At 30.9% G+C, this 24923-nt stretch overlaps 1 protein-coding gene across 1 annotated transcript in view; it reads left to right on the top strand.

Annotated features, from left to right (window-relative positions):
• The window catches only part of LOC131853327 (uncharacterized), a 150396-nt gene that overhangs the window by 35485 nt on the left and 89988 nt on the right, over positions 1–24923 (top strand). The window contains exons 3-5 of the mRNA XM_059204191.1: positions 3504–4484; positions 4773–4973; positions 23856–23964. Of these exons, the coding sequence (XP_059060174.1) occupies positions 3833–4484; positions 4773–4973; positions 23856–23964 (962 nt within the window). The 5' untranslated portion in view covers positions 3504–3832. The remainder of the gene's footprint in view (positions 1–3503; positions 4485–4772; positions 4974–23855; positions 23965–24923) is intronic.

The following is a 24923-nucleotide window of genomic DNA, read 5'->3' on the forward strand; positions in this document are numbered from 1 at the left end:
GGGAGATTGTTTTGCAAACGACCTACGTTTAATCTTCGATGTACCTTTGACTACGTATAAAATTATTTACGCCAGTTGCTTTCAAGTGAGATATTTAATAATGAAGATTCCTCTACAATACCACCGCGTCGGCATTTACATTCACTTGAAATGTAATTTAATCATAGTTTTGATAGTACTATGTGAGTAGGTATTTTTACAATGCACTTTCTAACAAATAATTATTGTATTTATTCACTGTGTTATAATTTTTATTGTTCATATTTTTTTTTTTAAACAAATATTTATAAATATAAAAAACACAAAGAATAGAGTTTCGTTTGTAACGGAAATGAAGTTCAAATTACTGAACTGTTAACATATAATATATAAAATTATAAACATGATAGTAAGAAAACACTTAACAGTAACACAAATAATTATATAAAATGAGAAGATAATTTTGGAATTACTTGTTTTTTTTAATATACGTACAAAAGTACCTACATTTTAATTAAATTCGGTATGTTGGTGCTTGGTATTTGAGAACTAATACACTGAACGTCCTTAAAATTTTTCACTATCACGAATGGAGCGGCCGTCCATTGTGTGAATGCACTCGACCCCGTTTTGCACTTCCGAACTTCAAGCCATAACTTTATTATCTGTATATAACTCCTCTATATCAGTTTTCAAGAGATACATCAATTAAAAGTAGGAGTAGCTATAAATTAAATAGAGAAAATCATGTAAATATATACAAATTTGCATAGTTAATTATTCAATGAATTGCAGCATCAATTTCAAAACCGAATTTCAAATGTCTATCAAAGCAGATATCTGATATTTCGATTCCAATTCTATGTTCATCCGCATTGTTGTGGGATTCGTTTTGTTCAAATTCCTCATATGGTAATAAAATACGACATAAATATTAGGCTATTCAACGTCAGTTGTTATTAACTATTATTGACACGACTTTTTGACTACATATTTCACTTATATATATTTTATTTTGAATAAATTTCATTATTATAATTACAATAAATTTTATACTGAAATTATATTAAATAAACAAAATCATGCCAAACAATATCCGTCAGGCAGTGACGATTTCAAACATATATATTAACGTTAGTGATTAAACATATACTTTATGATTAATTAATAATTATTAGTAATTGATAAACTCTAAATATAAATAAAATTTTGTAACATGGGACACATTTTATTTTTTAATGAACCACAATAACTTCAGCAAGTTTATTAATACTTGTTAAAATGTAGTGTACAAATTCATAACTTTAATAACAAAACTATGTGTAAATGTAAACATTCTAATTACATATCTAATGTTTTGATATCTTAAGATTTATACCGAAAGTAAAACGTTTTAACATGACAAACTATATTTAATAAAAAATGACATAAATATCTTTAACGTACCTACTACCTATTTAGAATGATAGCTCTTCAGGCAGAGTGCCAAGTGTTTAGATATACATATATTTTTATAAATATAATAATTGAAGAGTCACTCATAATTTTCTATACATTCTGATGAGTTTGGATAAAAATAAATGTCCTCATAACTGCAATATCAACTGACGTAGTCGGATCTCCGTTATTTTGGCATTTTGGAATAATTTAGTGTACCGTTTTGATATTTATTGTTATAACTCCATATTAATAGAGATAAAAAATATGTGGATATCCTAACTTTAACTTTCAGGTAATTAATTTACATAGTATTTTTTGCATCGACAAGATTTAAGAGATAGTTAAATACAAAGACAAATATATTAATAAAACCTTGCATGACGGTATAAAACAATCATACATTCATTATTTATCTTCGATTTAAAGTTTTGATACCTTTGCGAAGAGATTTGACTCAAGCGTCAGTTCTGAACAACTTGTAATCACAAAGATGGCTTTGTAATAAATCTGTAACTATCAATTATTCAAATCGAAGATATTTAAGTACTTAGTTCCGACCTTCGTATCTGTTACAAAGTGCAACCGTTAATCCATTATAACGCCTTTAACCCAAAGCCCTTTATATGTAAAATTAGAAACTCTTAAGTAAACCTTATATTATCGCTGACCAAATAGTATAAGTACAATAAACTTAATTTACAGAGTCTTATTTTAAGTCTAGATACAGAAGGCGCTCTTATTACTCCTAGACATCCTTAAAAAACAGAAGGTGGTAGATGGCGCATGCATGCAATGATAGAAAGTACATATTAGACGTGAATTATAAAAATTGCTTATGGGTACTAGAGAATTGATATAAATACTTGAGTGCCTACATTTTTTTTAATACATACATAATTATTTTTATATGACAGTATCTTATTACTGTTGTAGTAGAAGTGCATTATAGAAGCACATCACTATCTTGTGTTTTCTTTATAATAGTAATTTCGTAATCAAATCTTTTTGTCTTTTTATCTTCTATACGTATGGGTATTTACTTGTATATACCAAGTTTGTTTTAAAAATCTTAATTCGAGAAGTGAAAAAAGTAGCAGGAATTATAGACTCTTTCATGTTATACGTAAATGTATGTTGACTGAAGTAACTAGGTGCCTACAAAGGGGTCAAGCAGCACCACAATAGCTAAGGGTGACTCCACCGAGCAGCACTTAAAATTTCACAACGTCGCTCTTCTGCTGCATTCTTTATGTTTTAGCTTCAATGCTCTGACAACACTTGTATATTTTTTTGTAGAGTATCGAAAACTGACTTGACATTTTTAGGAATTAATTTATTTTAATGATTTTAGATCTAAAAAATTGTTGTATTTTATTTTGTGATGCTCGTGGTTTAGTTTAAAACTAAAAAACTATTTTCCTTCAGGTACGCTTTACCTTTTTTTACATGAGATATAAGTTATAACTATTATGAATAATGTGTAATTAATTACATATAATAAACATAATGAATTCTATTGCTATCTTTAATTAATTATTAAGTAGTATCTAAGTAATGAATTATTGATATTAATATATATTTTTTAATTAAACAAATTTCTAACTAATTTGTATTCTCTGTAAATTTCACCTGCAATTTTATATTCTAATAAAATTTTTGTAGATCAGATTTATTATATTTAAATATGGTCTTTGCATAGTATTCTCTCGAATATTATTTATTAACTTACGTTTACAACTATGTTTATAGAGCTTCTTTTAACCGTTTCTAAGTATAATATGTGTAATTTTAAATTATAAAATATAAATATAAACAATTTATTAATGCATATTAAACATATTATGTGAAAATAAAATAATTTTAAAAATTTTTACTATTTGTTGAAATTATATGTACAATAGCTGCAAGAATTCTATCTCTATATCTATTCTATTATTATTTCAAGGAATAAATGAAAGTATAGTAACCTTCCCTTTGTCGTCTTTAGGGAAATACGCTTCTTTGATACCTTATTTTGATCTGGATTACTGATCACTTTTGTCAGTATCCTTTGTTGACTTATTTTTGTTTTCTTTTCCATTTAGGTTCAAGATGTATACAAACTTATGGCTGATATCACAAGAAGAAGTTCCTTTCCTACCTCCTACACCTAGCTCAAATACCCTCCCATGCAACATTCCTTATTCATTCTTTGAATTATTGTAATCGAGCTGCAGATTCACTTATAGAAACATTCCACGATAAGCGTCGTCGTAAGTTTTTAACTTATGACTACACTTTTTTAAGAATTTCTTCAGATAGCAAAATTCTTAATAAATCCGAGCACCGAGCATATTGTAGTGGTAAGATAAAGTAACGCGCGTATACCTCTTCGGAGGGCGCAAGGGGCCGGCGCGATGCGGTCTCACCAGGGATGTACGTAATATATCCTGCGGATGACGTAGTTACCCTGACATACGGCACACAATCGCTGCCCCGGCCCCGGCAGCGGCCTACGCTTGACGTTCTTGTTGGACCACTGCCATCCGCGCCGACTAGCGCATCACCTTTGTCCCCGACCCCCGCCCCGCCCCGCGCCGCTTCCGTCCCCAAAACGGCGCCCCCGGAGCCAGCGGAGCGCGCGCCGGCCTCGCCGACGCCGTCTATAGACCGGCCGGCCAAGCTGCGCGAGCGCACCAAGGCAAAGCTGTTTAAAAAACTTGGTCGACAAGAGAACAATGACTTCGGGAAAATAGTCAGAACTCCTGCTCCCGATGAATTTGAACTACCTGCTCCCCTACCGACTCCGGCGTTTTCGCGGAAAAATATTTTTGATCGCGACTTCGATGCATTATTCGAAGTCGCCAGTACGCCACAGTTTACAGCGAATATTCGTGTAACAACTCCGGAACCAGACCGTAGATCAGATGTGTCGGCGGCGCATTTTACCTCTCCAGAAAATTTCTCACTTAACTTGCTCCCACCTCGGCCTTATTCTGAACCGGTGCCTAATAATACCTCCCCCACAACCTCCACCCGCACCTCGACGAATTCGACAACAACGGGACATCGGTCATCTCTTGAAGGTTTTGAACGAGAGTGTGGATTTCTGATTGAAATTCATCCACTAACTCAACGAGTTCATTGCGCATGGTACATGCATCAACATAATGCCACTTTGCTTTGCTATTTTTGAAATGTATCACTTTCATTGGGTTTGGCTAACATTTTTGGTGTGAACACTATAACATTAAATACCGATTTATCGATTCAGGCGAACGGTCAAACTGTCTTCATTTTACCCTTCGTGAAACGTAGGTATAAATATTAAACATGTTCGTAATAGTGATAACAAAGTTTATAATTTTTTTCAGGTTCCAACTCCAAATCCAAGAAGGTTAGCTTCTTCCGAAAATTGAGTCGTTCCAAAGAAAGAGAGGCGTCGCCGCCTCGTAACCGCGAGCGCATCATGCAACAATCATCGATAGAAATGGCTCTTCGAGAACTGACACATCCAAACCACAACGAGCAGCTGAAAAACCAACAGCAAGTCACTTTTAAGTTGGTTAAAACAGGTATGAACTTTTAGCTATCAGGATATTTGTAAATATTGTTAAATACCACTTATGCGAATAATCTTGCGAGTTCATAATTACACGTTCTGCATATTGTGATGATGATGGTGAATACATTTTTCTAAAGAACAGACATTCGATTATAAATGTACAAATTAATTCCTAGGTTATGAATTGAAATCAATGCCATGATGTTGCATCTGGTGCCAATATCCTCTCGTCCCTTTCTAAATATACTAGTCAATAAACTCACTATGCAGTTTTCATTCACAACAATGAAGACTTTCACAGTTCCGGCAGTATCGTAGTATACTGTACGGTAGTAACAAATAAGATAATCTGTACCGATATCGAAATAGGTTCGAAATGCTATGTATTGAGTGCTGTGAATTTTCCTCACGTAAAAAAAGTTAAGCAGAAATAATAATTTCACAACTATTTTCATATATCTCCAAATTTGTCTAGACACGAAAATATTGTTTGTTTTTAAACTTCAACATCACATTCCAAATAATTGTAATATATTGCAATTTTATCTTTACAAATAAAATATGGAAAACAAAGTATTCTTACTAGAACACAAATCTTCTGAACTCGAAGAAAGGTAAAATGGGCGTTATTCTGTCACAGAGACCCAGATCGATCTGATTTATTGTCCTTATAACCATCCTATAGATTTATTGCAAAATTCAAATTGTTCGAGATAGAGTTGTAAGACTATAATAATTTCTATAGTGTTATCAAACGTTCAATAAATCAAATTTTCAGATTATAATAGTAATGTCTGTAAATCATATAAATTACTGTCAAACACAACACTTTTTTACATAATTGGAATGAAACCAAGTTGCCTTGAACTGGGTCCTTACACAGTAGATTGTAAACGGTAATAGTTGTCTATATACATGAATGATATCACGTTATAACGTCCGTGGCACTACTTACGCGTTGCCATTACAAAGGTCATCCTAAGTCATGCCTCCATATCTTATAATTTTACAGCTTTATTGATTTCGATTGAACAGTGAGCTGTTCAATCGAAATATACCTGTAGTACATCTTACTAAGCAAGTTGCTTAGCGGCTAAAGTAAGTGAGATAGAGGTAGGTACTAACGCAGACGCAGACGACTTTGACGGTAAAATACCATTTTTGCGTCTAATATTTTATGTTTCCACCTGTTACAAACTACGATACATCGTCAAGCCATATAGACTAGTCGTTTCAACGTCAGGTAATTGGATTTTCATAATTAAAGAAATCTGATTAAGCATCCGCCCAGACAAAAACTGACTGTAAGGTTTCCTCGCAAAGTTCATATAATTCTACTATCACTAAGCACGTTTGCTTTCTACTTTGGCCCCATTTTAATTAACCTCGAGATAGAGTAACTTAGAAAATCTTTAGAACCAACGTAGCGTCGTAAGTTAATGTAATACCTTCTTGAATTACGTTCTGAAAATCACCCTGTTGCTGACGTACAGGCAACATACTTTATATTTATGTATTTTATGAACATTTTAATACTTTGTTTGTAGAAAATTTCATATGCTGGCCACCAGACCTTACGTTAAAATATTACATATGAATTCTCTATTGGCATGCATTAATTATCCATTCTAATAAAATAAATTACATAGATATATGTATTTTACAGAACATTTTAATATTTTCAATAAATTATTTGGCAAATAACACACTAATGACATAAATAAATACTAGGATATACAATAAGATTAATACAGGAATATAATGATTTGTAAATAGAATAATAGAAATCAGTTTCGGTGAAGAAATTATTAATATCCAGATAAATTTCATCAGTTATATTTAAATCCATTAAGTAGTAATAATTCTCTTGCTTTTTCTCCTTAATAATATAAAGTAATTAGGGAGCAAAAGCAGTTTAGATGTGATGAAGCTGTATGCAATTTTATAACTTTGCATAGTCGAGCTCTAATAAGCTTTACAAGCCCATTTACTGGTCAAATCTTGTTTTAGCAATGCAATTTAGCAACACGCCGCAACGGCAGTATATAGGTTCATCGTGGGATTACGTTACCGCAAAGAGCCAAGCACTTTGTTCTATTACCGCTTTTTGGCATTTACTGCCATTTTATTTCCTATTTGAAAGGGTATAGCCCATTTCTGACAAAGGATATGAAGCAGTGTACATATCGTTTATATTTATTTGAAAGCTTAGTAGTAAATTAGTAAAATAGCATAATGTATTAAGCTAAACGTTTAGTAAATAGGTATTATAAGAGGTAGTAAAATCGCTGTTTGTGGTCTTTTTATTACCATTACACAAGTGCCAAATGAACACAGAAAAATATATTTACTTATGGACTAGTAAACCAAATAAAAGTAATGAAACCTGTTAAGTTATATAAAACAACTTATGTAGATATACGTATTTTCTACTCGATATAGATATACACACAATGAAAGAAAATAAAATTTAAGGGCATTATAGTTTTAGACTAAAAATTTGTAAACAGGACATTTTTAATATTTTTTAGAATAGGTAATCCTTTCTACGCCTTTCTGATGTTATGATAAATTTCTATGAATGCATAATCAGATTGTGTAATGTGTACTTTCGTTATTTATTTATTTTATTGAATATTTAAATACATATATTAAAAAAAAAAGATAAATAAGTACTGATTGCCGCATGCATCCTTATGTAAAGTGCGAATACTATAACTACCATATAGTAATTTTTATAGCTGTGACGTGGTCGTGTGGAATGAGTATATATACTAAAATGTCCAGACATGTGGTGGCGTGGTGGGCCGGGTCAATGGGCTCCCTAAAATATGGTCGAGCGCAGTGATTTTTACTCGTGAACGAAAGGGACTGGTCTGCTCTTATCACTACGACTGATTTAATCTTATTGCATATTTATATTTGACCCAAAAATTAGTGCTTGTTGGTAGTTTGTATTCACACGTTTCGACTTGTAAATGTAAACTTACAAGGATTATTTAAAAGAGCAACACACAAGTTTCTTGCTCGTTCTTCTTGTGACAGCTTTCCGAACGAGTGGTAGATAAAAAACAAATTGTTATGACTATTCAAAAGTGCTTAAATTAAGTTTATTTGAATAAATGATTTTCTATTCTATTCTATTCTATACTGTTCAGTGAATATTTAAACGAAAACATATATAGGTAATATTTGATTTTTATAAAATTCATAAGAAACGACTAAAAACTTAAGAACCAATTTAGTTTTCAAACATTTTACTTTTTCGGAATGATTCCCATTTCTGAAAACTAAGTGTCATACTGTAATTTACCTAGCGTTAGTTATAATATATCACTGGCGTCACGTGATAACATGATGCCCAAAGTTCATACTTGCCATTGGGACAAATGATAACAGTTGTATATGTAAGCCGGTAGCTTCTTTGCAATTCCAATAACATAAAAATAATCTAATTACTCTTTTAGCATGGAAATATTGAATTATTCTCTTGTGAGAAGACTAGTTACATCCCGCTATAATTTTGGGTAAAAGTTTTTATTCGTGTACTTCCATTGGTTTTTGCATGAAAGAATAATAAATATTCGGTTATCAATCCTTACAAACTTTCTCGTTTACAATATTGACAGGATATCTATGCTCAGCAGTAGGACAGTAATAAATTGTGATGAAGATGGTGATATTTCATTTTATATTTGCAACTTTAAATCATAACAATGAAGTAGGAACTCGAGATACGGTTAGAAGGAAAGTTTACGTTAAATAATTAGCTGCTAATATTTGCAAAATATGTCTAGTTTGACATAGTATAGAAACAAAAAAATATTTATTTTGCAGTAAAACAATAACTGACCACGTAGTAGCTACTATGATATAAATTTGTGTTATTGATTTACAGAATTACCGCATGCGTTGTATGTTGTTCTAAGTGATATATTATTTAGTAGCTCTTACCAATAGTTTGCTTGAGTAGTTCCAACTTTTGGTCTAGATACATACTTCTCAGTTAGTGATCTTTTCATGAAAAGATCCTCTTTTTGTGGCTACTAACTGAGATGTTATAGACCAAAAGTTGGAACTACTCACGCAAACTATTCTAAGTCTATATCATGTATCTATTTTATGAATAAATAAAAATATATGATATTATAATCTTACCTTATTTAATTTTTTAATTAACTTTATTTCAGTAACTTGCACATGCAAAAATATTGTATCGAAAAGTTATTGCTCAGAACATGGTTTTGCTAGTTTATTTGACATTAATATATGTGAAATATATTCTCGATTAAGCAAATATAATTTAAGTGATACTTACGACTTTCTTTCGAATATTAATATTGTATGAATATTGCATACAAATTGTGAGAATTGGGGAACAAAACTTGTAAATAAATATGGATATCTAAGTTGACGCTTATAGAACGACTCTGCATCCGTGCAGTGGCGCGAAGGTTGTTTGCAGTTCATATTAACAATCAAGCGATTCTGAATTTTGAGCGTTCTCCCTGAAAAAATATATAGAAATATAGTTGAATGTAGACTTTGGACCATTTGTAAGTTAAGAACAATTATTTGCAATGTTTGTTTAGAATGTATTTCATAATTACATACCTCTGATTTTAATTTTCGTGGAACCATCTATGAGTATACTTCATCCAATAAAAAATAATATAAAACAAATTACGCTTGATGTTTTACTTTATATGTAGATAAATACATATAAAGTAAAACATCAAGCGTGTTTATATTTATTGGACATGCCTTATTTAGAAAACTAAAATACATGTATCTAATTAAATAAATATTTTTTAAAGTAGGTAATATCCACAAAATAAACTAATCTCGCCAGAGGTAGTTTAGAGATAGGAACTTTTGACGTTCGTTTCACGAATTCAATTTACAAACGAGAACATAAGTTAACCGAGTTAGACTCTGAGCTCTTTATACCAAATATCGCTTAATAATTCAGGGCCCAGACAGCACGACCTAATAATAATTCAGTCAGTTCAAGCAACTATGTCTATGATTCAAGCGGTAGGTGAAAATACGTATGTATTGTAAATTACCAAACCATCATATTTTAAATGTAACGTTCCTATTCTGTTTATAGACAGGGAGCCGAAGCCTAATTTCGTCAATATTTCTATAGTTAAGGTAATTATATTATGAAGCCTAGCCTAGACGGGCGTCTAGCGTCTTTAAATTTATTTCTTTCAAAGGGAATATTCAGTTTATTTTTTTTATCAAATTATGTATTCCAACTTAATTTGGATAGTCAAATAAATATGTTTTAAAGTTAATTTCTCATGAATATATCCCTATGGACTTTTCCTGATCAGGTAAAGTCTATATTATATCAATCTGTTATAATTTCACATCACATGTATATTTTTTTTAGATTATCGCTTTTTGTCTATCTGGCATATAAAATTGAATTCTAATTAGATTTTCTTGACAAACAAAAGATTTAAAGTAGGTCAAAGGAATGTTATCCAGTCGAATTAGTGAGGCAGCGTTAAAGACAAGTAAATATATGTACAGTTGAACAATGTAGGCACTGTGGTTAGTACGTTCTGTCAAATACCATAAAACCGCACGCAGTCAAACAAAATATATTCATTGAAGCGTATTCTGTGATTTCAGGTAAAGGCTTTTATTATAAAATGACTCATTCGCGCAGTGACTCATAAATGACAACGATTTTATTCCCACAAATATTTTATTTATTTAAGAATTATATATAATATGAAACATAAAATCATGACAACTTTGTTGCATTCTAAATTCAGGAGTAAAATGCTGTAAACAGTCTTTAAGTTTACTGGTTTTAAAAATATAGCGGTAGTTTTGAGTACTACAACTGGGTTAGGCTTAAAATACAACATTTTAAGTCTAACTCAGTCGTATATACATTAATCTTATACCTTAATATAATTAATATACCTTAATCTCACATATATTTTCCAGCCTCCAAACAGGTAGCTTTATAGGCTGTGTTTTGGTTAAAGGGCAATAAAGTTGAATAAAGCAGTGAAATGACTTAATAAGAGGCACGACGTCTACTGACGTTTCCATTCTGTAGGTAGTCCTACAGAATGGAAACGTATCAGTAGCATCGCGTGATATCACTTAATCGTAATGTTGTTAATTTATATACGACGACTCCGACTTCTCATCAGGTTGGACCCTGTCTTGTTTACCATTCCAATTACATTGCACTAGACTACATCCTGCATAACATTATTAGGAACTCCATTGATATTATTCCTCTGAAACTGCTCACCAGCTTTAGGAGAAGTAACTAATATACCACAATGACGTTACTCACGATGTAATACAAGATATTTAATTTCTATTAGTAACTTCAATCCTTGTGTTTCTTTATATACAACATAATAGACAATGAATAATTTTAACAGAGTTGTTATAACAAAATATTTCCTTTAATCGTGCAACCATATCAAACCTTTTAATCTACCTTTGTCAGAGTATGACACTATTGTACAACTTCAGTAATTAACTTCATTTCTATGTTATTATACCCCATTTAGTACACAACCTATTTGAACGACTAAAAGCTATAGCATATTTTAGCCGGCCATTCCATTCACTTTATTCATTCCAGTTTCAGTTTTGTGACAGGTTGGCTACTAAAATGTTCAAAGTTCTGGAACGTGTAAAAATACTTTGTAGACGAATAAATTATGCATGTCAAAATTTAACTGTACACGGACCAAGATACATAGTACGTAAAGATATCCACTGGATTTATAGAGTGATATATTTCATTATTTATATTCAAGTATGGATAGCAGCTATGGCTTCAATACGACGTTATTACAACAATTATAAAGAGAATACCATACGTTTTACGACCCGGACGGACTATCTTGATTGGAATACTACTTTTCCTTCAGTAACAATATGCGAGGTCGTTAATGTGGAAAAAATATTTGCCATGAATAAAAAAATCTCGGGAATAGAAACAGAATATCTTGGACGTTTTCTAGGTGAAATTACCTTCTTTGGCGGAACATGTTATAGTTGTCTCTCTACCTGCAAAAATAACCCACATTGCAATGTAAACTACACGCATCTTACCTACTACGTACGAGCAACGTGCAAAGAGTTATTTTTATCATGCAAATGGAACGGTAAATCAATAAACTGCTGCAAAAATTTTATGCCAATAATGACCGAATATGGCACATGTTATTCCATTAATAATAAACACGCAGAAGGTAAACAAATACTTTCTGTTTCTTCTACGAATCAATACGAAATAGGGGAGCTGGAACTAACTTTGGGTCAGGATTATGAAGCGTTTCTACATTCGGCAGAAGACGTACCATTCTGGAATTTAGAGTATGATCGCAGGATCAGAACTGTATATGGTTCACTTGGGACTGTTATATTTTCTATCATGGATGTTGTCAATGATCCTGAATTGAAATTGACAACCCCAGTAGTGCGTCAATGTAGATTTCCCGATGAACTACCAGAAAATTTCATGGCATTCAATCAATATAGTTACTCCGTTTGTATTATACAATGTCGTATTGATGCGCAATTGGAATTATGTAATTGTACCCATCACTTATCACCTAAATATTATGCAAGAAAATATTGTGATTTAGAAGGATTAAAATGTTTAACGAGGCACCATCGCACATTAAGAAACCTGAAAGTTCCTGGATCAAATGAAACCGGATTGGAATGTGACTGTCTGCCTTCGTGTACCGAGCCAGATTATAATGTAGTTGCTAAAAAATTGACACAGCCTCAGAATGATTTAAAGGTTGGAACAACAACATTTACTTTAAGTAACAAGCCATACCAACGGGTGACACGACAAGTGGCACGCACTCCTTTAGACTTAGTAGTTGCAATAGGCAATTGGTTTGGACTTTGTTTTGGTGGATCTTTGTTGTCGATAGTTGAAATAGTGTATTATATGTGTTTTAAACGTTGGAAGATTCCTAAGGAAAAGTAAAACAATATATAATTATGATACAAGAATACAATACTAGTGCGATAAGCAAAATTAAAACTACATGGTCTGTAATAGATGTACACTCTGTCTGGAGAATTAGCATGAAATGTAAAATAATATAATTTTTTGTATGTCAAACAAACTTGAAATACGACTTGTAGAATTATATAAATTAATATAGTAAGTCATTAGTTCAAAATTCTAATGTATTGTAAAACATTGAATTTTCTCCTCTCTGGTTTAGCGGTTTAGCGGGTCTTATATTAAATTTAATAAAATTGAAAGAAGGGGATTTTTTATACTCAGCCACTAAAGTATTGAAGCCTTAAGTCATATAACTGAAAAATGAGTACCCGTTAAAATATTTACCATCGACATCCAGTGTAGTATAAAACCATTGTTGTAGCTCAGTCATACTCGTAAGTAGATTCACCTAAATGAGGACCGAGATAGGAGGCCAATTTATCAAACCAGAATTACAAATTGCCTAGACTGTGAGTATTCTGAAGTATGAGATATTCTTTGTCTGATTATTGAGCACTTTAACTTGAGTAATTCGTATGATGATGTTGTTCTTAATTTTGTTTTTACTTTTTCAAATTATCCAACTTTAAATAGTAAAGACAAAATTAAGTATACGTATTTTATTTCGTTTTTATTATATTCCGTAACTGAACCTATTACAATTACAAGTGTGAAAGATTGTAAAAAATCTCTTTTAAAAAGATGTCATGGCAAAATTGCACAGAATCATTACTGTTACGACTGGATAGATTTAAGTTTGGTACATGGATAGACTATATTTCAAATAACATAAAATATAGTTTTTACCCCAATTCATTTGGAAAAAACAGCATGTGATGTCTAATAGAACAATAAGGTATAAAAAATTTGTAAATTCTGTTATTAAATATTATAATGACAAATTGCTCGTATTTGCTTTTTTTGGATATCCAACGTTTCGAAACTTATGTTGGATTACATATATAATATTATTATTTTGATTTATATAGATAATAATATGGTTTAGAACTAGTTTTTCTAATCTACTATGAATAGGATAATGTTCGTTTGTCGATTATTTATTCGTATATTTTATTTTTGTGAAATTTATGAAATTCATACATACACTATTTGTGATGCAAAAACATATAGGCTACTTTCACCTTATATGTATATATTACGATTATGCAAATATATTGTACTTATAACAGTAGCTAAGAAGTGACAAGTAAAATAAGTTTTTTAATGAATTCATTGAAAAACTTTACTAATAAATAAAAAAGTAAGTCAATAGGTTTTTAAACGTACATGCTTTTTCGGTTTGAGAAGTTTATTACCCCAAACTTACAGACAATGTTGGCTAACTACTTCCTTTAAGTGGTAACTTTCACATCTGTTACTAATAGTAACTGAGATGGTTTGTGCCAATGTTTGTTATTAGTTCTTGGTATATTAGGATGCAATCAATCAAATAAACAGTAATGGGCACTGAAAGATATAGGAAAGTTTTAATAAGATAATTCAATGATAACTGACATATAATATGTTTTTGTTATGGATTCCAGTGATTCTTTTTACAATATTTTTACATAGAGGTGAATACAATAGAGGTGTATTATTCATAAAATTTAATTAAAATCCAGTGATTAATTATATAAGGTTATTCTAAGACAGCTTTACTATGAGTAATCTGATATTTCAACGGAGATACCGAATTTCAGTACTAATCGAAGCAAATTGTAATAAAATACGTCCTCTTGTAAAGATAGTTTATTTTGTAACATCAAAAACACCAGGACTGTTTTCAGAGACTCAATTTAATTAATTAATTAAAGAGGAAGACCATGTTACGGCCTTTTCAAATAAACATAATTACAAAATTAGAATTTTTCTCGCAACGTTGTTTAAATCCGAAAATTGTTGACAAAACTGAAATAAAAATTAGTCGTTTTATATGTTGACTTTTGAATCAAAATTATGTACCTACTACTTATTAAAATATAGTTATGACAATATGTAATGTATCTATATTTATTTCGTAAGCATATTTATCGGAGCAATAAAATTAGAAAAAAATATTTTATATCAAGAAATCATACGTATCCAAAACTATAAGAAAAATAAAAGGTAAAATTTAATGTTCCTAATTTTTTTTTATTTAAAATATATATTATTTAGAACTTTTTAATATTAAGTTTATTTAGCTATAAATTTTCGTGTACTGTCACATACACACTTTCTGTTATTTTTTATAATTTATATTGAATCTGTAACCTAAATATATAAATAATTTTGCAACCTACGATTTCTAACCAAAATAATTCAGAACCTCAGAAAAAAATTGTGCACATAAATATATTTATCCGCACTCTATCCTTTCAATTCAAAATTTCGAGAAAGTAAAAGCATAATAATTTCTTTGACGGAAAACATTTATTTTTATTTTGTTTCGTCGCTAAAACGATTTAAAGACAGTTTCATAAAAGGGAATTCGTACTGAGTATTCATAACTCTAGAAAAGAAAGTAAAAATTTTTATTCAAATATTTTATAACATAACGGAAAGAACATTATTTTACGTCACGACACTATGCTGTCAATTATGCCGGCAATCTAAAAATGTCTAACTGAAACTAAAAAAAACACTACAGCAGTGCTACTATACAATGGATAAAGAATTTAATATTTAGAATCCAACATACTCAGTTATTAGAGCAGATTACTTGTAAAACTATATTAAATATGTTTTCAGACCATAGAAATTCCTTTTATTTGTATACTAGCTAAGCCCGAGGTTTCATCCGCGTGCAATTTGTAGTTTACATAGACTATGCTATGCTTATATTATTGTAAAGTTTCATTAAGTAGTTTTCATCAAATCTTTCACACATTCGTTATATGCATCTATCCATCTGCAAACTACTAACAACAAACTTTCGTCTAAATCGATAATATTAATATTTCGTATATACTATTTTCGCGTAAATATATATATGGATTTAATTATACACAACCATTTACGATATACAATACTATAAACAATGAATCCTTAGTGGACGTCCGTTAGGTTATAGTAGGAGTTATGGTAACTCTATTTCATAACATGACATCAATACCTATACGTCTGTAATTTCATATTAACAGAACTAAGTACTACTAACTAATAGTATTCATTTCATAGAGCATAATCTTGATCTAACTATAAGATGGATTATTATATTACACTTCAAAATAAAATACATATAAAAGTATAATAATAATTATAATGTATAATATAATAATTATTATTATACTTTTATAAAGTATTATTAAACAATCGTACTTAGAAACGAACTGTTTCTCGCCCTGCCCAACCAATTATGATTGGAGCCTGTTATAGTAGCTATAGATATATACACATTATAGAACATTCTGCAGTTCTAGTCATGCCTCTCGCTCCCATTTCAACCGCATATATGTTAACAAATACCTATTTTTCGTTAATTGGTTTATTCTTTTGTAATGTTTATTTGTTTTTGTTGCATGGTCTTTAGGTTTATTTATTTGCCATGCTGTAGTAAACGTTGCTTAGCATCCAACCAATACGTACAGCTGTATCAATCGCCATGACTCAAGTATTACTAGATTTTTCAGAAATGATAAAAATTTATCCGTATATAAACCGTACCCGAAACCTGGATCTCAGTGAGACGGTGTTTAAACCGTCAAACCGGCGAGGTACCTTTAATCATAGGACGTGTTTTAAAAACCAAAAATTACAAAGTAATAATAGAGTATTATGGAATATCTCTGCTGGCCGAAACTCATGAATGGGAGATTACATCGCACGTGACTATACGTCATTTATAAAGCTTCTGTCAGTTCCCAAGACCATGTGGGATTACAAAATAATGACACCTGTTTAATTTTACACCTCTATACAATATAGGTGCCTAATAATATGGGATGATTTTTAATTTACAGTATATAAACTACTGATCCACCCACACGATATAATAGAGAAGCTAGCATATATTTATGCAAGTGAATTAGGTGCAAACGATATTATATTTCATCGTACACTCTATAATGTAATATGCTACATCAATACATGATTAGTGTACTATAGGTACTCTGAAACTGTAAACTCGCACGATTCATGTCCTAGTTGTGTATGGTACGACGATATGATGTTTCTCGTTTATCGTCGTAGCGAAAACATTTCCATACGACTACATAAATTTTACATCTTGAATTTTACGTAATATGACATAACGATATGGTGCATTATTGTAAATAGTACGAATGCTACGTCTACGACGGATCATTAACGTGCACTTTTATCGTAGACGTAACATTATGTATGATTAATTGAAGTTGATTTAATAGGACTCTCACATATTTTCTATATATAGTCTCAAAGCAAGTTGTTGTTAGTGTCTAACAACAGTTTGGATAGTAAGTTTTATAAAACAAGGGTATATCACAGATAAGATTATATTATATACTAGCTGCACCCGCGATTTTGTCCGCGTGGAATTTAACTTAATTTCTCTTAAATAAAAGATTTTTTCTAAAATAAAAGTAACCTAAGTTACTCATTACATCAGCTACCTGCCAAAAACAGACAGACAAGCAGACAGGCAAAAATTGTCAATAAATATATACTAAAAAACGGTTATTTCAATATTACAAAGAGACACTCCAATTTTATTTATATGTATTGATTACATAGATATGCGGAATACACATTTTATTTCAAATAAAGAGAAACACCTTTAACTGAATTATAAATCCCATTGGTATGGAAACTAACTGACTAAGGGGAAATATTTATTTGGTACAACTACAATTTTATTATTTACTTACTGCATAGGTTTATATCCGCGTCACTGCACATTTTCAGATCACGGATTAGCTGTGGTTTATGTAATACCCTGTTAATCCGTAAGTATAATTTTGAATTAACAATTGCATACTTACTACAGTAAGTACTGAAATTGAACATTTAACATTTTATTTTTATACCACAATGGTGATGTGTGAAATGTGAACACCTTTTTAAAAAACTCTAGTCCGTAGTCTTTAGAGAAAACCTCGGCAAATAGTTGATTCCAGAATCTGAGTGTAAACGGAATAATTTCTATTCTATTCAAAAGTTTAGAAAAATACATTTTTGTAGGTATAGTCGTAAATTTTTATTAATGTAGTATACAGTATAAAACTGCCTAATTATGTTGGAGGATCACCTACTTCAGCCGCCAAAATTATAGAAAAAAGAAGCATGCAGGATTGGCAATGTATGTGATGAATTATGGGCGTCACATAATGACAAAATATCTACCGTGCTGTTCATGTAAAATATATAAACAACGTTGTATAGGTAGAGTCTACAGCATTCAATGTGATCGACTGTAGACACTCTTTGTCATATAATTCTAAAAAATAATTGCAGACTCTTAATAAAACTGTGAAATCCTAACTTATTGTGATAGGGGCACATTTAAATAGATCAACAGTCTGTGTCGTTGACATATTCTGACTCAGACGACCACAGATCGAAATCCTCGGTGAGTTTAGAGTGCTTTGTCTTGTTGTAATCAAAATCTACACGGTTCACTTAAGATTTGTAGCCACAACGGTCACTTTTAGAAAGCCTCTTTTTGGAACCCGTCTCCTCAAGAAACTTAACATTTATGTTAAATTTATATCTAAGTTAAATACACCATATAATATTTTTTTTCTTACAGTAATTCATAAGATAATATTATATCTTATTAATATTTTTAAGAAAATAGGTAATTAACAATTTATATATTTTATAACGTGGTGTCAATAGACTTTATTGATTGACGGGTGCAAAAAAACGGAATAAAAATTATTGACTTTTCTCCGCTGATTATTTATAATTTATTTACAGTTTATTGCACGTATTACCTTCCTTATGAAATTTTTAAATTACTGTTAAGGCTGAATATTCCTTGGTATATTTAAGTATATTTAACATTTAAAGAAAATTAAGAAGGTTGGTCATGGTCAATTTTAGCAAGATTAGCATATCAAAAATCTTTCTTCGAAATTGTACATGAACAGCTCTAAGAATTATAGTGGAAATAACGGTTATCAAAATATTGCTTTTTTACCTTTATTTCATTCTTATTTTTAATATTAAATTAGTTTGAAATATATTTAAAATTTATTTTCGAACTATGGTAGTAATAACCCATTTATGTTTCTTCCTACATCCTTTAATTACATAATGTGGGTACTATTAGTAGTTATATATATATATAATGGTATATCCATAAAGGAATACATTTTATATAGTAGGTAAATATATTCCTATTTATTATAAAACGGTTACAAAATAAAATATTTACAATTTATAAAACATATAACCCCATAATCAGAAGTTAATGGACATGACGTTATTAAAATGTGTAATGTCAGACCTAAATCACACCGTTTTATATATCTAACTTCATTATATTCCTCGGGCGTCCCTTCGCAATATTCCGTAGATGTAGGTAAGTTATAAACGACAGGATCAACCACATCGATGCTTCCCATCTTACATAGTTTGTGCCAGGGATGACAACTTTGAAACACTTAACCTGGTATGGAAAAATAAAATATATATTTTTTTTATACTACGATGGCGACAAACAAACATTGAGCCGTATGCTTGTTTGCAACCATCGTAGTATAAAAAAATATAATTTATGATAAACAATTATCGTAGTCTACAAATACCTGAAACACCAGGAGTATCACATGCGCCTTACCGACATCAAAAAAACCTTAATATACCCTTCTTGAAAAACCCCATGCTGTAATCTCTCGAGCCTAAAACTAAAACCACGGCAGGTAGTTTATTCCACAATCTAAGTGTACATAATAGGAAATTCCTCGCAGATCCCAGTCCGATCTATATTCAGTAAAAACGATGCGAAGTCTCGCCTCAAACTAAGTGGTTCCGCCTGCCTACTTGAAAGATCGGGATCAGCTACAATTCTCATAACACGTCTCTGAACCGATTCAAAAGGACCAAACTGGTATCCAGATGCTTCTGCTCAAATATGGGAGCAGTACTCCATATGCGAGCGCCTGTGACTCGAGGATGAACGTATCGTCGTACCAAGGCTAAAAATCTCGTATTTGCACGAACACCCTAGTATGGTTGGCATCCCTGGTTCGTGCACTAACGACGTCCGTTACTCGCGCATTTGTCTAGATTATTGACTAGAAATTTTACACCACTGCGAAGGCGACAATATCCTACTAATATTATAAATGTCAATGTTAGTGAGAATAGATAAAATTATGATGATTGCTACTCTTTGACGCAACAAAATAAATAAATGAAACAGACCATCAAGCTACTCTGGAGTCAAATCTAATTGTCAATTTTTACCCCAAATCATATTTACACGGCTCTTTTTAAACGTAATGAAGACAATAATAAATTGATAACAATGTCAGTCCTTTCATTGACCACTAAATATGGAATTGGTTTCAGAATTAGTTTAGGAAGTAGATAACCATATATTAATACATGAATTTTTTATCCAAATCCACATATACATCGAGTACTATAAGACACGAGTAGTTTTAACGAAATCAATAAAAATAACTTAATAGGAATTATTACTTATATTGCTTAAATTACCAGGATTTATTTAGAGGTATGATAGAAGGGCTAATCCGTCTAGTTTAAAGGTACTGTTCCTATAAATTACATACCCTTTTAGTGGTGAAAATTTCAACAATAACAAAGCATTATCTAGATTATTTAATACGTAATATTATAGAAACCACTGGCTCAGCTACGAGTTTCAACCGCATGAAATTTGTAGTTTATGTATTATCTTGATATATATAGTGTATTACTGTAAATTCATCAAAATCTGTTTAGTAGTTTTTGTGTGAAAAAGTAACAAATATCCATCCATCCATCTATACATCCATACTCACAAACGTTTGCTTTTATAATATTTGTAAGATAAGAAACTATTAAAATGGGCGACTAAGTATTACTTCATTAAAGTTATATTACCGCCTTGTGTAAGGCATTAGAACCTTTACTAAAGCTTTATAAGAGAAGGTAATGAAATAGCGCAACAAGATAATTATTATAATATTACATAACAATAGGTTCTCTTTTACGGGAACCGTGGACTGCAAAAAATTATCAATATTAACACACGCTTATATTTAATGGCTATTTCTGTGGATAAAAAATTCAGAAAATTAAGCATCAAAACATTCCAGAACCCAGTCCTAGAATTTTGTTTGCGAAGACATAGTAGTATCAGCGATTTTTTTTCTGTTATTGGAATGGCGTACCAATCGAGAGAACAAATCTGTCATGCATCTTAACCTAATTAATAATGTAATATAATAAAACCTTTATTATATTATTAATTAGTGATCTAACCTACAACCGAAGCTAAGCAGAGTTTATATTATTGATCCTAGACAACTATAGGAATGCATAAATACATTTATTTTTGTAAATACATACGTAATTTATATAATAAACACCCAGACTAATACAAATAATTATACTTATGAATACAAATGTTTACACCATAAAGAATCGAATCCACGAACATTGGAAGCGAAAAGCATTTTGCTAAACCGTTATACCACTCAGTCCGTCATATTTCCCTCGGTATATTTGAAATCTAATTAAATAAATTGTATTAATGTAATGCAAATAACATCTAACTGGTCAAAGGATATATTATTATTATTTATGGATAATATATATATAAGAATATAAAAACATTATGAATATCATGTTCAAATCCCCCGTAGCAATCATGGTCATATTTAGGTCGACAGAAAATACTAGTGAGTAATAAAAAAGATTTTCTCTTCCACATTGTATAGTATGATTTGCATCACCTTACAATACCGCATTGCTTACATAATTTATGAAGCTAAGCGTAACATAAAAGAAGCAAAATTCAGATACCGTTTGATATTAAATTTTCTTATTGTTCAACATTGTTGTATAATATTTCAATGATTAGAAATGAATAAACTTCAGAGTGTGCTTTGAATTGTCTTTAGGTACATTTTATCTCTACGTTTTGAAGCAGATATTATAATTGCAGATAACAAGTAAACTTTTCAAATCTTTATTAATAGTGAATAACTTCAACGAAACTTTGATTATTAAAACTTTAATTATACAACACGTATTATACCTGTGTAGTTACACCAAGCTTTATGTTACTTTCTAACTTATCATATTTAATTACGTTTTACACCTTCAAGTGAAGAGAGAAAGTTCCTGTGAAATGTAGAATTATATACAAACATTTTATACGTCTAACATAAAGCCACCCTTGGAGAATGCAAGTAGTTTTTTAATGAAAACATTTGTAATTTGAGCAAGCGGCAGGAGTTTTGTTATATTTCAGAACAAAACAAATAATTTAAGATTATTTAGTAAAGAAAATATTCGCTTCATATACAGTTCAACTTTTAAAGAGATCAATTTTATTCATACTTGATTTTAGCTTTCCGCCTTGTCATATAGGCGTAACAGTTAGTAAAAATATTAATAAAATCCGGCGATCTCACTTGTTTTTGTATATAAAGAAAACTTACATCCGCCCTTGCTATGTAATTTATCTTCGTGCTAAATCTTGTTCAGATTCGATTATCCGTTTTGTCGTGAAAAGATAACAGGCATACGGATAAATATACATCCTTTTGCACTTAGTATTTTATAAATTAGTATACTTATAAATTAGTATAGATTTAACAATATCACTGGATGAAACAATTTAATAATTATACACGGTCATACAGACAATTGAGGTTGTCTTAGTTTAATTAGCACGTCAAAGTGCAAGTTCATCAGTTTTAAATGGCCGGTCAGAATAATCTCTATGTATAGTTTAATACTGGTATATTAATATTAACATGTTGTTCTGACGTTTCACGTCGTACATAATGTACTTACCGATAAAAGCACAAAATTTTAACGTTTATTCAGACATTTTTACGTGAATATTTAATAAAGGAACGTTCGGTTCCGATCACGGATATAAATTATATACTTTATGTAGTATGTCAATTTTGACGTCCAGTTATTGAAACTCGTCACTATGAATTAAATAGCGATAAACAACATGTAACATTTATCCTTACTAATATTATAAATGCAAAAGTAACACTGTCTGTTTGTAGACCCTGAGAAAAGACAAAGACTACGTTTAATATGAAAAGAGTTTTGTAAAGGAGAAATGGAAGTTTGAAATTGTTTGTTTCTTTGGATTGAATATTGAATATTTTTCTTTATTTGATCAAAATTGCGGACGAAGTCGCGGGCACGTCTAGTTTAAAATAAAATATACCGCCACTACTCCTATGCGAGTTGCTTAGTTAGATATATAGTTAAATGTCGATTGCTGAATACATTTGAATCCAACGTCCCAGGTAGTAGCCTACCGTCGGCTCTCAGATTAACTTTTGATTTGTTATTACTGTTCCGTTCACCGAAGTCAGTCGAGGTAGATATTGAATTGTGGTTGTAAAATCTCAGTCTCACTTATTTTAAGATAAGATAAGTTTAGGATAAGAAGCACTATTAGTCATGCATAAGCGGCACGGGAGTCACATGATGGCGAGATGTTCGTAGTTCTGTTACATAATATAGGCGACAGTTACCACCTACCATTAGTAGATATTAGCTTATTAGTACTAGTTAAACCATTCTAATTACATAAAATGAAATGTTTTTAACAGCATAAAGATTTTTGGTATCAGCCAGAATTGTACTCACAACAAGTATAAGTCAGGGAACTAAAACACTGTACCGCCACGTTCTCAGTCATATATATTTATTTAATGATATCAAAAGTAATTTGTTATCGTATGTTTCCACATTTTGTTACAGTGACCGACTTCACGACACAATTGTCGCAACTTTACGAGCGCCACTCTTCTGAGCTGCAAGTCCTCGTCGCCAACTTCCGCAAACGGAGCAGCGAACTTAGGAAAGAAAGGTCAGTACACTTTGTAGTTATTATACAGAAACTACTTCACAAATATTCTCACTACAGATATAAGAAAATTTATAATACTTACAAAATACGATTATTACATATCTAAGAATAAGATATGTAATAAACATTATATCTACATTTCCGTGTAAATCTGAAGAATGTTTGTTTGGTTGCGCTAATCTCAAAAACTGCTTGGTCGAAAGGAAATCTTTTAATTATAATCTCATCATATAAAATTTTTCGTCGAAGAGCCTAAGCTATAGACTATAAAGTATAACGCCTTATTTTCGTATTTAAAAAGTTGAAAACTATGGTACCTCTCATATGTTGCCATTCTAAAGGATTACGATGTCATACCTCTGCCTCCTTTAAAATACTCTTCAACCGAAACTCATCTTTAAAGCAATCAGCCTGGCCGTTAAAATAGACAAGACAGAGATAACTATGCAAGTTAGTCATCAACGGTATATGACTATACACTTAAAATTGTAATTTATAAACATTCCTAAAGTAATAAGTATATAAAACACTCATAAACTTCGGTAACGAAAGTTATATCTAACTTGTTCTATGAATAATATTTCAGTGCAACGGAAACTGCTTTTTAAATGATCCTAACTTTCTTTACCGCCTTATTTAATATTAAATGTGAACATAAGTATGTTTGTTATCTTTTAGGGACTTAGTTTGTTATATTTGCGTTTGGGACGGAAACAATATAATGTACTCTATCCTATTCAAACAATATGTCCCCGGCACATAGCTGAACTTTCGAGTGAAACTAGTTTATAACGTTTTTTTTATTTAATTTAACAGGTAGGTTTTAATGAATTACTAATTTTGTTTGCACAAAGTTAGTAGTGAAAGTTCCTTTTATAGCGAGTATTGTATCGGTTTATTGTCACTATGTCCGCTATGCATTAATGTTTAAACTCTAAACTAACTAACTAAGAGAAACC

This window comes from Achroia grisella, unplaced genomic scaffold, assembly GCF_030625045.1.
Source record: "Achroia grisella isolate CSIRO2021 unplaced genomic scaffold, CSIRO_AGI_Agris_v1 utg1179, whole genome shotgun sequence".
NCBI lineage: Eukaryota > Metazoa > Arthropoda > Insecta > Lepidoptera > Pyralidae > Achroia > Achroia grisella.